Source organism: Pseudonaja textilis, chromosome 6 (assembly GCF_049901715.1).
Source record: "Pseudonaja textilis isolate UNSWEBS1 chromosome 6, rPseTex1.2, whole genome shotgun sequence".
Classification (NCBI taxonomy): Eukaryota; Metazoa; Chordata; class Lepidosauria; order Squamata; family Elapidae; genus Pseudonaja; species Pseudonaja textilis.
The window spans coordinates 56,424,583-56,438,750 of record NC_141995.1 but is presented as its reverse complement, the minus strand read 5'-3'; the positions used below and the strand labels follow the sequence as shown (position 1 = coordinate 56,438,750).

General features: G+C 38.0%; 1 protein-coding gene across 2 annotated transcripts in view; it reads right to left on the bottom strand.

Moving 5' to 3' along the window:
- CORIN (corin, serine peptidase) overlaps window positions 1-14,168 on the bottom strand; it is a 110,839-nt gene that overhangs the window by 36,245 nt on the left and 60,426 nt on the right. For both annotated transcript variants that reach the window (XM_087936626.1, XM_087936627.1), the window contains exons 6-10: window positions 7,900-8,013; window positions 6,210-6,317; window positions 5,584-5,694; window positions 4,572-4,688; window positions 1,020-1,127 (exon numbers count right to left, since the gene is read on the bottom strand). In XM_087936626.1, the coding sequence (XP_087792752.1) occupies window positions 1,020-1,127; window positions 4,572-4,688; window positions 5,584-5,694; window positions 6,210-6,317; window positions 7,900-8,013 (558 nt within the window). The remainder of the gene's footprint in view (window positions 1-1,019; window positions 1,128-4,571; window positions 4,689-5,583; window positions 5,695-6,209; window positions 6,318-7,899; window positions 8,014-14,168) is intronic.

Here is a 14,168-nt window from a genome sequence, read left to right as displayed (position 1 = left end):
AAAGGCTCACGAGTCAGCATCCCACTCCCAGATGGTCCTGGCCCTAACCCTGCATCGGACGCAGGACCCTCGTCTAAGTCCTCTCCAGATTCCCTGACTGGTTCCCTTTCTTCCTCACTATCCAATTCCACTGCTGGTTGCACCGGCTGCCGGCGATCCACAACACACCCCACCCGATATAAGGACCACCACTAGAGAAACAACCAAATAGGAAAAATGGAACATATTGAGTTCTACTGTGTATTGACTACAATTTCTTGCTTGAATCGTATTTGTTTAAATGAACAAAAGTGCAGATTCAGAGAGCAGCTTTCACATCTGACTGTTCATTCTTCCATAATGTATTTTGAGACACCGTGAAACAAGGAAAACCCAGTTGGAAGAAAGGACAGGAAGCATGTGAAAATAAAAACTTGTTAAAGATGCACACAAAACAATGTGTCTTTTTAGATGCAGTAAACATGTGACCCTTTGCTTTTTTGAAATGATTTCATTTGTGTGATACATGAGAATTAATCCTTACAAATAACTAAACGTATTTTCTGAAGTGCGCCATTTTCAGTAACTGGAACACAGAGGCTATTAGAAAGTGTACAGAAGAGACAACAATTCAAAAAGCAATACTTTGTGATGGAACTTGCTGATACGGCTAAATTGATTCCTTTGATCAGAGAAAAGACAATATCTATGTTTATTGCTGACTGAAAACCCTTTAGAGGTATTTTAAATGTGAAATAGAAAACAATGAACTCGTGGTTTATGGTTTTGATGTTTATAGATAATAGGAAGAAGAGAGCTATGATGTAACCATGGAGTAAGAGATACATTTATAATTGTTATATAATTATAAATGCTGTAAAAAAGAATGGAAGCTGTTTCTTTTTTATCTATTTTCTGTTTCCTTCTTTTAGCTTTCGTTTTGATTTCTTTCTTTTATGTAACCTACATTAGTTTGCGTTAGTTTTTAATCTTCCTTTTTAAAAACTTTTTAGAAAATCACAAAGCTGTGTGCTACTCACCGCAATTCACTTGGCTGTTGTTGACGTCACAGGGAGGAGAATGGCCACAAGAATCAGGACACAAAGTTGAATTACACTTCTGATCTCTTTCATGGCATACTCTTTGGCCTAGGACAACCACAATAAAATTTTATCTCAATCGGTGAATTATATCATGAGAAAACAATAGCCATATACGGATGTGGGAATTGGTGGCTGCTCAGTCTTGTGCAAGTAATCTTTGCTTGTTTAAGCCCAGGGCCCTCACAAATGAGCATCCTCTGAGTAGGGAACAAAGAAAGTGGTACAGCAGTAACTTCTGCATATAGGAGTATGAAACTTCTTACTGGCATCCAGATCAATACTATAACCAAAGTTTTTTTCCCAAGCAAACATGGGACCTTTCACAATTTTCTCGGCCATTTCATATTCTAATAAATAATTATACAATTTGGAAATCAAACTTTTCTCAGGGTTTAAAAGTATTTTATCTAAATATGTATCTTTTACCTCAATTCCATATTCCTTTACGTCTTTGTTGTAGCTCAGTTTTATTTGAAAATGTGACCAATTATCAATAACTATCTCTTGTGATTCTAGTTCCTGTTTCGTTTTAATTCTTTCCTCACTATCTAATATTTGGTAGTATTTAAGTTTTTCACTGATATCCATCGTATTTAAGTGAAACATTGCCTCCATCGTTGAAAACCACCTTGGGATTTTTAGTGATTCTTTCTTATATCAGTCCAAATTTTAATTAAAGACTTTCAGAATACATGTCTAGTGAAATATAAATTATTTTTACTATTTGGGTTCCATAAAAATGCATGCCAACCTAGCTGTAAATCATGTCCCTCCAATTGTAAAATCCTGTTATTCCTTAAATCAATCCAATCTTTTATCCACACTAATGCCGCTGCTCTATAATATGTCTCTCAGACAGGTAGTCCGAATCCACCCCTGCTTTTATTATCTTGTAAATAAGTTTTTTTATCCTTGTTTTTTTCTTTGCCCAGATAAATTTCATCACAATTTTATCTAAACCTTTAAAGAATTTTTTATCCAATAATATCGGAATTGTTTGAAATATATATGATACTTTAGGTAGAACATTCATTTTGATTGTTGCTATGCTACCTAATAATGAAATTTTCATCTTATTCCAATTTTCCAAGTCCTTTTCAATCTGTTTCAGTAATTTGGTATAATTATCCTCTCGCAGATTTAATGTTCTAGCTCTTAATCAGATTCCTAAATATTTATTTTTATTTACAATTTGTAACCCTGTCTTTTCTTCCAATCTTTTTTGTTTACTATTTGTTATGTTTTTAACTAGCATTTTGGTTTTTTCCTTATTGATTTTTAGTCCTGCTAATGTACCGAATTTATCTATTTCATTTAGTAGAGCTGGTCCTGAGTCTATTGGGTCTTCTATGACAAAGACCATATAGTCTGCGAAGGCTTGTAATTTATATTCTTGATTTTTAATTTTAATTCCTTTAATTTCCTTATTTAATCTAATTCTGTCCAGCAAAGTTTCCAAAATTGTTATAAAAAGCAGAGGTGAAAGTGGACATCCCTGTCTGACCCCCTTCCTTATCTTCAATGATTTGGTGATTTCTCACCAAATCTGGCAGAAAAACCTGACACTAACCAAATCACAAGGAGAATCTATACAAAATGAGGTGCAGATGGCATCTGACGCCAAAATATTTCCGACAGCCAATCCTTGCTGTTGGAAATGTAAAGGGAAATTTGGTACATACTTTCATTCATGGTGGACTTGTCCTGAGATAAAGAAATATTGGTTAAAAATAAAAACGTAGATAGAAGAAATTTATAGAGCGTGGGCTGGAGTGGAAACTGGAGTTATTTTTGTTGGGAATGATCAAAGGGGACTACCCCGCTAAAGTAAAATATTTGACCATCCATTTATTAACTGTGGCACGTATTTCACTAGCACAATATTGGAAAAACCCAAATGTACCACCGATATAGGTTGTTATTCAGAAAACATATGAGTGTGCCGAATTGGAGTGGCTTACGCTTAAAATCAATGGGAAGGAAGATACAGGTTACTACAGGATATGGGATAAATGGTATAAGTGGGTAGACAATAAAAAGGGAAACATGTAAATGAACCTAAGATACAAATTATATTCAGCAGTTTATAATATATTAAGAACATAAAAACAATTAAAGGTTTTAAACCTTCTTTTCTCTGTTACTACTACTATTATTATTAGCCATTTATAATATTTTTTTGTTTATTACTGGGTAGTTAAAAAACATGAATGTATTTGTAATAGAAGAGTAGTTATAAACCAACGTGAAAATAAGTGGAGTATGCTGCGAATTATTTAGCACTTAGGATGTGATAATGAGAGAAGATGTGACTAGTACTAGCCAATAATGATTTTTAGGACTTACCAAATTCGACAACAAATGTAAAGAATTATGTGTTATTCACATATTATTGTTTCTGTATTTTTGAAATTGTATGTTTTTAAATTTGTAAATAAAATTGTTTTTATTTTTATTTTTTAAAAAGAAACTTCTTACTGGTTCTGACTGAACAGTTCTTTTCCCCTGACACGTGCTGGTGCCCAACAAGAGCATGAGTTACTGTGCTATCCAGCCAGTGTATGGGAATTGGATAGTTAGGTAGCAATTTTGAGCTGTCCACTTAAGGGAATGCATCATGGTAAATGTAGTTAAGGTATCCTGGGAAATGTAGTTCAAGTCACGTGACCACATCTGTAATCCTGATTGGTCACTAAATTGACCCTCGATGGGTTGGGGGAGGTTTCCTCACTCTTGGCTGAACTCACGGACTCGTGGTAACTGTTCTACTTCTATTGCTACAAGATGGGAGAAAAGGGATAGGAGACAACCATCTTTTTACCTACAAGACAGATATGCAAAGAATTGGTCATGAAAGAAGAACTTTGTCACAAATGTGAGTTATGAGGATACCCGATGAACCAATAATAAAAACTTTGTATGTACGTTTTGTTGAGTTTATCTATCTGCATCTGTACAGAAGTCAAAATCTACCACTGTACATAATACAGAACAGTAAAAAGATGATTAATTTGAAGTCCTAAAGCCCATCAGTATAAAGACAGTTAATTTAAACTTGTTAAATAACAGAAAGTTAATACTTTGAGTCATATTATTTAAACACTAATGCATTGAAATGTATTGAAATAATTATAGTGTTATCGTACGATAAAAGAAACGAAGTGGGCAGGGGAAAAATGGCAAGACAGATTTTCCCTAAAAAACAAAAGAAACCCTCTATAGACAAGGAGGAATAAATCAAAACAGCGGTAACTAGAGAAATGGTGACTCTCTGCAGAAGTATCATAAGACTCCAAACTCATATATGACATTCTCATAATGTATTGTGTTCTGAGTTATAAAGCACATGAACACTGTTCAAATGAAAAATCTGAAGCACCATCCTCAAAAGGAGTCGTAGAACAAAAGAAATATTATTTTCCAAAGGAAACTCTTAGATCTTTTCTCCAGCAATTTGAGTAGAGAACGACATAAGTGGTATGCCCTTACTTCCACCACAGTTCTCTTCATCACTTCCATCCTTGCAATCATTGTCTCCATCACACTGGAATGTACTAGGAACACACTGACCATTTCTGCATTCCACCAGTCCTTGGCTATGGCATGCTGGAAACAAAAAGATTATCACTTTATAGACTTTCCATTTCTCATAAATTACAGTGACTTACTTCATTCCTACATGGATATGACCGAAAACCTACAAATGCAAAATAGGATAAAAACTGGGTATTTCTGTTACACTGATAAAATAACGAGGAAATAAGCAAAGGGTAAAGGTTCCTTCTCCGAGCTTGTGGGTTAGTTTCCACGGAGAATGAACCTTTAACTCTCATCCTACACTTGAGCTACAGGTTTTCGCCACTATTGCAAATAAGCAAAGAGCCAGTTTTGTACATAATTTTAATAGCAATAGCACTTAGACTTATCTACCGCTTTACAGTGCTTTACAGCCCTCTCTAAGTGGTTTACAGAGTCAGCCTATTGCCCCCAACAACCTGGGTCCTCAATTTACCCACCTCAGAAGGATGAGTCAACCTTGACCCTGGTGAGATTTGAACTGCCAGCAGGCAGCAGAAGTAGCCTGCAGTACTGCGTTCTAACCACTGAGCCACTCTTCATCTTAAGCACGAAGCCAGCTAGGTGACAAGGCCAGCATTGGGAAAGAGGCAATGGCCAACCACGTCCAAAATCTTGCCACGAAAACTGCAGGGACACGTCTAGGCAATTGCCAAGAGTCAACACTGACTCAAAGGCAAACATGCAAGCAAAGAATAATGATAGGATCATAGTTTTGGAAGATGACTACATAGTACATACTGATGTTATACTACTACGATAATTTAGCAAAATAGCATTTCACAAATATAAACGTTGTATTGAAGTGGATACTTTTGGATTATGCCGGATGAGATACTTCAAATAAGATTCCCAAGGAAGTCTATATCAAACAGGAAGACACTGCACTTTAAACTGTCTGTTATCAAAGCACAAACGAACTTACAACAGTTGGTTTCATCTGATTTGTCTAGGCAGTCAGGATCACCATCACAGATCCAATCCATGGTTATGCATCTCCCATCTCCACATTGATGCTGAGTCACTGGATTACAATCTTTAATAGATTGTGTTATTCGATAATATGATAAACACAGACAATATTTCTTCATTACTTAGTATAAAAACTGGCTAGCAGGATATTGAGGTTAAGAAATTATCTTCCTCTTTTGTCAACACTGGTGTACAGTAAATGTAATAATTAAGAACATGTTGCAGCAACACTGACAAGAATTCAGAGGACTGTTTTAGCTAAATCTAATTTTCAGTTTATATTCCAGAATCAACAGGAGTTGTGCAATGGCCAAGAGGTGGAGCTCTCATCTCACGGTCAGGAGGCTGTGAGTTTGATTCTACGTAGAGGCAGATATTTCTCTCTCTGGGCATGAGGAGAATATATCTGCTGAATATAGCTCCACATCGGTGACAGGAAAGGCATCTGACCAGTCAAGACTCAGCTCCATTCTGTTGCCCAGACTCCACAAGGGATTATGGGGTGGTTAAAAGTGCCTGTATCCAACTCTTTTGAGATTAAATCACCCCCAAGCTTTTAAAATGTATATTTTCCTTTACCACAATTCTGTTCATCACTAAGGTCTCCACAATCATCATAACCATCACAAACAAAGGTATAATTGAGGCATCTTCCAGTGTCACAGCGGAAAAACTCTTCACTGCAATCTGCAAAATAGACAAAAAAAAATTTAGAGCTTACTTTGGTTGAACTAAGATAGTCCATTCCCCTAAGCAAAATATTAACTCATTTCTGCTATTTTTACAAATTATTAGTTAACTTTTAAAATAAACGCTAGTTTCATTCTTTCAACAGCATGACTGACAGGGAAAGGTTGAAACTACAATAAAATGGCTTCAACTTCTACTACTGTTTTTCATAGGGATGCAATATACTTGGCGGTTAATTGAAGCTGAATAGGAGTACTCCTCAACGTATAACTACAATTGAGCCCAAAATTTCTGTTGCTAAGTGAAGCAGTTGTTAAGTCAAGCTTGTCTCCTTTTATGACCTTCCTTGCTCCAGTTCTTAAGTGAATCACAGCAGCTGATAAGCGTTGTGGTTCACCGGCAGCCAGTGGAGACAACAGAAGTATCGGACAGTGAGGATGAAAGGGAACCGGTCAGGGAGTCTGGTGAGGACTTGGACGAGGGTCCTGCATCTTATGCAGGGAAGGGGCCAGGACTATCTGAGAGTGGGGTGCTGCCTTCGGAGCCTGGCAGCAGCAAAGCAGAGGATCCCGGGCAGCCTGTTCCTAGTGCATGTGTGCACAGAGCAGCTGAAGCAGCAGGGACAACTCAGGAGTAAGGCTGGGAGGTGATCGCCCCTCCCATAAGGGATAAAAGCCAGCCCTTGGTGATGTGCTTTTTGCAGGAAGCAAAAAAGTTCATTAGATTCTGAAACCTCATCAAAACCCTGCAAACTCTGGTTTGTCTTTGCTGGAACTTTTGTTGGTTTATCTTCTAATTAAGTGGGTTTCTGTTTCTTGGCAGCCTTTTACAACCCTGAAAGGCGTGCTCTTATCTCAGACAATTGTGTTTAATGAGTTTTGGCTGGGAATACAAATAATTCCCAGCGTCGCATTAAAAAAGGTTTGCTTTTACACACCACGCGCGTTTCCTTAATTTGAACAAAGCCTGGGTCAGAACAATGAGTTAGTAACCTGGTTGTTAAGTGAATCTGGCTTCCCCATCGACTTTGCTTGTCAGAAGGTGGACAAAAGTAATCACATGACTCTGGGACGGTCATAAATATGAGTTGATTGCCATGCACCCCAATTTTGATCATGTGACTGTGAGGAAGTTGCGATAGTTGTAAGAGTGAAAAACTGTCGTTAAGTCACTTTTTTCAGTGGCATCATAGTTTTGAACAGTCACTAAATAAACTGTGTAAAGTTGAGGACTACCTATACTACTTTTATTATACTCACTATTTTGGTTGCCCTCTTCTGAGAATAGATTCAGACTTACAACTGCATGTTTCACTTACAACCACATAACTCAGACTTATGACCACATGATTTATTTAATGATGGCAGTAAAAAGTCATAAAGTTGTGTCCAATCCTGTGGCTGCCTCAATGTAATGACCGCCATGACTTACAACCCAAATTCCAGTCTCAGTTCCTGTCGTAAATCAAGGACTACCTATTATATAGATACAGTGGATGAGTACAAGTTCACTCTAATAGCTGTAATGTTGTTTTTTGCATTAATATATTGTCTAATGCACTTAGGTCTAGGTAACTTACTGCAATGCATTTCATCGCTCCAGTCATCACAATCATTAAAGCCATTGCACTGAAGAATCCTTGGGATACAAATCCCACTTCTGCACAAGAAGCTTTCGTCTTCTTCACAAAGTACTGAAAAACAAAACAAAAAAAGGAACAGGATAATAGCTTTTCTTAGATTGAAAACCAGAAACACACCCGTTTTCCTTTAAAAGGGCATTAAATAACCCTAAGCTTCAACTGTTGGCAAGCGACTATAAAAATCGAATCTTGCAAGTGCTTTACCTCCTCCTCCTCATTCTTTTTTTTTTTTTTTAATAAAGTTTTATTTGGGTTTTCACACACAAAATACAAGTAAACATCTTTTTGGAAAATAGCATGGTCCCGGGTTACACTTCTTTATACAGACACAAAACTCAATTTCATGCTCCTTTTTGTATTCTATTCCATATCTTATACTATTTTACATTTTCTATATAGTTTTTCCCCTCTTTTAATTTTCTCAATTTTATTTTGATTATCTCATCTCAATTCAAATCATTATATTTATACTTTTGTCTGTTCTGTTTCAATTTCATATTATCTTTTCTCATTAAACTAATTTTCTCCTGTAGTTACTAATTGGAGTATGACACCTTTATATCTTTTAATTACATCCATTCAACTCTTATTTAAACTTCAGTATATATGACCTTATGACCTTCAATATAATACATAATACATAACTTCCAATCGAATTCTGCTTGGTACATTCTTATAATACACACTATATTCTTAAAAAAAAAATAGTAAATATATGTAATTATAAACCCTCATTCCATTCCAGTTCAGTTCTATCATTAATAATCATTAAAATCTTAACACCTTTAACACTTCTTTTCAATTAAATATCATACTTCCTTAAAAACACATATAATCTCCATAATTAATTTTTCCCTTATTTCTCTTCACATGTTTTATAAATCATTAAATATACCTTTTGTTACATTTATTTATTGACAAGCATTCCACTGAATTACGGTAGCTATTTTATCAGACATTTTAATCATACACTGTTTCATATTTTCTAAAATTATTGGTTTCTAATATAACCATATTATCTTATGTACCTGTGCAGAATCCCTTTTTCCATTAAGTTTTCACCCATTATCTCTAAATAGGCCCTGTTTCTCTATATTTTGCTTCTGTCCTTTATAACTTCTTTTCCTTTCTTTCTTCCCTCTCATCTTCTCCCTCCCCTTTTTACCCCCTTGTCTTCTGCATTTCCCTCTTCTGTTGCTTTCTGATTTTATACTTATTTTTCACTCTATTTTTGGGGGGGAGGGGAGAGTTGTTTTTCCCAATCTTAAACTTTCCATTCCCTTTCCTTTTTTTCCCCATCTAAGATTACTTATTCATTAAAGAACGCTTCTTCTTTGTTGCAATCTTCTTGTTCTGCAGGCATTTCTTGTTGTTTCTCATAATTCCAAATCTCCATTTCTAAAAACTGAAATATGAAGCCAAAAGAACCTCTCCCTTCTTGTGCATCTTCTTTGTACTTTTTAAGTTCCATTTTCGGTTCTTCTAAAAGTGGAGCTATTTTAAACAGTTTTAAACAACCACCCGATTGATTTTAGTCACTCAAAACAATAACCAAGAATCCAGAAATCATCAAGTAATCCAGACAGTCCCGAGATATCTTCTTATTTCTTTTTCGATTTTCTCTTCCTGGGGTTTTTGTTGTGATATTTCAGTTAGTAATGTATCTTTTAGAAGTCTTGTTGAGATTTTGCTGTAAGTTCTTTTTTAATTCCAGGCAGTCTCCTCCCTTCCAGATCCTACCCTTTTATTCTTTTTCTCCCCTTTCCTGTTTTCAAAAGCTTTTAATTATCCAGAAATCTTTATTATCCTTTTGACTTTTTATTTTCAGCATTAAATGCCTATTGATGTTAAAGTGGATTTTTTTCCAATTTCTTGCTTAAGTCTCTTAGCTGTCAGTATAGGAAAAGGAGAAAACCAAATCTTTTCCCCTTTCTCTCTCCTTCACAGCTTAAAAATCTTATTAGGGAACAATGTCATTGTTTTTTAACAGTTTCAATTCCAGGGTACCTTATTTGTTGCTTTTGCTATTTGACCCGGTCAACCAAAACTTTCTCTTCTTATCTTCCTCCTGCACATTCTTTTCCAGTCGAGTTCTTCTTTGTGGTGGCCATTTCTGACCACCGCTGCAACCACCTTCGAGAAAGGGAGTAATGGCCAGCTGGGGAGGAGAGATGTGGCTCTCCTCAACCCTGCTGGCAGTCTCCCCCCTCTTTACCACCTCTATGGGATGGCTTAGCCCCAAAACCAGCCAGCTTGGGGCGCTCCAGCGGCAAGCACAGATCGAAGCCTCGCAGAGACGAGGTTTCGGTCTGTCACTGAAGAAGCTCAAACCGGAAGTCCCTCCTCCTCATTCTTATACTCATGTGAATTAGGGAGTGCCTGCCTATGCTTCTTCCCAATATTTTCTCTTTTTTTCGCGGACTCAAATATGTATTTGTCAGCCTTCCAAGCAAACCGAACAGGAAACATGACAAGATAAGCTAAATCTATTTTATTTTCAGGGTATGATAACAAATTCTTATAAGATTGAAAGTACAACTCTCCCACCCTCTCTTTTTACCGCCTGAGCTAGGATTCCAGCAGTTACCCCAATTAAATCATGAGTCTCGAGCCAAACTTCCAAAACTTCAAGAGGATTTATTGGGAGTTAATAGGCTGGCACTGCCTGGGTATAGCTGTTCTGACCCCAAGCCTTGTTCAAATTAAACAAACACAAACTGTGTATAAAAGCAAACCTTTTTTAATGCAGCACTGGGAATTTTTTGCATTCCCAGCCAAGCGTCATTTAAACCTAAGTGTCCAAGATAAAGGCAATTCCTTTCAAGGTTGTAAAAGGCTGCCAAGAACACAAGTCTAACTTCTGATAAATGTCAGAAGTTTCAAAAACAAACTGGAGTTAGCAGGGCTTCAATGAGGGACTCAGAGCCTAAAGAACTTCTTTGCTTCCTGCAAAGAGCACATCACCGAGGGCTGATTCAGAATTGGGAGAGGCAATCACTTCCAGCCTTACTCCCGAGCAGCCCTTGCTGCTTCAGTTGCTCTCTCCTTCGAGCAGCCCTGTGCACACGCGCACTGGGCACAGGCTCCCTGGGGTCCTCTGCTTCACTGCTGCCAGACTCCAAAAGCTTCCAAAGGCAGCACCCCACTCTCCAATAGTCCTCGCCCCATTCCTGTATCAGACGCAGGACCCGCATCCAAGTCCTCGCCAGGCTCCCTGACTGGTTCCCTTTTGCCGGCGAACCACAACAGGAGCCGACTCTGAGACACATAATTGATTGTCACTCTTGACCCTGGTTTTCCGCCACCTCCTGGGTGTATCATAATTCATATTCTCCAATGAGACACATTGTCATCAATCATGCTCTCCAGTTAGAATTTTGCATGGCAGAAAACTTCAGTCACCTAGTTACTATCTTCGAAAACTATTTATGGAATGCACTTTTGATTTACAAGTTGCCGCACTGCTCTTTCAAACCCCTTCCCTTTCTGTTGGCAACTCTAAAAAGACCATAGAAATATTTTATGAGTTGACAGCCTGATTTTAGTTGGGACAAATTCCTTGTAAGTTCCTTTCTTTGCCAGCTACTCAATTGTGGGCTCCTCCCCCTTTTAAGGGACGTTCCCTGGGCAGCACCTCTTCCCTCCTACCCCATCTTTAGCCACATTTCATTACAGTTCTTCTCCTCCTCATGTGCTAACAGAACTCATGTATTAGATCATCTTCTTTACGCTTTCTTAAGAAAATTCAGACATGCTGTTTCAGAGAGCTCTTGGATCTAAAACTTCTACTAAAAAAATAAAAACTAATACTGATGGTCAGGACTATTTTATATCAGTTTCACCCAAGATACTAGTGCCACTTCATCCAGATAATGAAGATGGATAAATAATTGGCATTAATTCTGGTATTTTTTCAGTTGGGTGTAGGAGATGACCAGGCTGAGCCTGAGGGAGGGGTCAAACATGTCATAAATCATGAGTCCCTGCTTGCCTGCAGGATATCTAAGTCCAGCCCACCTTGAATGCCTTTCTTATCTCCCACTTATTTCCTTTGACTGTTAGTTGCTCAGATTCTTGTAGAATTTAAGCTTGCAATAAAATGTTATACTCATTTGAACTGCCTGAATCTCCTAAATTTCCCCAGCAGTTGACACTGGGATTACTCTAATACCATGATGGCGAGCCTATGGCACACATGCCACGGGTGGCACTCGGAGCCATTTGTGCGGGCATGCAAGTTCCAGCCAAACTTACCTGCACTGCTCATGCGTGCACCTCCCAGCTGATTTTCGGCCTGTTTTGAAGCCTTTTTCGTCCTCCTGGGGGCTCGAAGGAAGCCTTTGCAGCCTTTAGAGGCCAAAAAAACGAGCCTTCCAGAGATACTTGAAGTGCCGAAATGGGCCCATTTTTCAGCCTCCAAAAGCTGCAGAGGCTTTCCTTGAGTCCCCGGGAGGGCGAAAACAGCCTCAAACAGGCTGAAAATCAGCTGGGAGGCATGCATCTGTGCAATGCATGTAAGAGGGGGTTGCGCACACATGCACAGGTGGTAGGGCGCATTGCATTGTGGGTGCTGGAATGCACACTATCACATATGCGCTTTCCGCACACCACAACAAAAAGGTTCTCCATCGCTCTAATATATTAGACAACGGTCTTGTCCAAGAATGTCAAACTGGCAGCCCCGCAGACTGGATGCATCACACACAGGCCCATGCCTACCCTAGCTCTGTGAATGGGAAAAATGTCACAAAATGTCACGTGACAGCAACGTGACGCCGTGAGCTTGACACCCATGGTCTAACCCAAGCAATCACCAGAAGTCAACACTATCTAAAAGACACCTACCCCTCCCCAAACCCTCCCCCCCCACCATAGGCTGCCTTTGAAAAGTGCTCAAAATCTTCACTAACCCAAATGAGAGCTACTAAACTAGGACTAATGAATGATGTCCACTACAAGAATTTTCACCATTCCTGAACAGGTTGTTGGTGTTGGCCTTTAATTTTGCTCTGATCTGCATGAACACTAAAAACTTTCACAAGTAGGAACCTTAGAGCCAAACTAGACAGTACATTAACAATATTATCTGAAACTATAAGCTTGTTATTTCAATGATAATGGAAAGAGCACGCTGTCATATAGACTTGCCTGACACCACGGCAGTCCAATTCCCAAAATTTCCCAATTAAGGGACCAGCTGTCTCCCATAGCATCTGACTCTCCTAATAAAATTGGGCCCACCACTCAAGAGATTTAGTGGGACCAGAAAGCAGATCTTCTCTGACATTGGTCTTTCTTTCAAAACAGCATCTCACCTTTCCTGTTGTCAAAGGCTTTTTTTAAAAAAAAACCTGGTTCCTCCTCCTCCAGGATCTTGAATGATTGTTGTTTTATGGATATTGTTCAATAGTTCTGTAATTCTTGTTGCTATTCAACTTTTGTGAAGCCACCCAAAGTTGTTTGAAGTTGGGCAGCATAGATAATTTAATCTATACACAGTTTCCCCCTATCTAAAATACAATACAATACAAAATACAATAGCTTCCAGCTCATCACATTGACTGGAAAGAACACAGAAGTCAAGAATTTGAAATTTTAATTCAATATAAATAGGAATCTTCTTTGATGCACAGTAGTTGCAACTGGTTGCTATTGTTTAACAGCATCGTTAATTTTTCAATAATAAACCTACTTAACTCCTTGAGTGTCTATCAGCTTCCAGTCTAGCATGCTAGAACTGACACTATTTATCTTTGTGCAATCTTTGTGATAGGGTTAATCCTTTCTTCTCCACTTCTGAAATCAAAGCTGCTTCATCTATTGGAATATTCTATCTTCACACATCTGCTCATCTGGTTCAATCCTTTCTGCCTTACACAAATTATTTCCATTTGGGTGAGAAACCAAACAGAAACAAGAAAAATAAATTGACTGACCGAAGGATAATATCATCTTGATTCTAGAAACTGTGGTAAACATTTGGTAATGAGCCATGTATATAGCTTCTGCAAACTACAAAGATTTATCTGGAAGCAGCATGCACAATCCTATTTTGATGTTGTTTGAAGAACACCATGAGCGGGAAACCAAATTAGAATAATCTCACAACAAAGGCAAGATGCTATTTATTCTACTGAAGAAAACATACAAGTGTTTCTCATCAGACTCCTGTGGCTCAGTCTGATTCAAGGAGACAGAGACTGCTT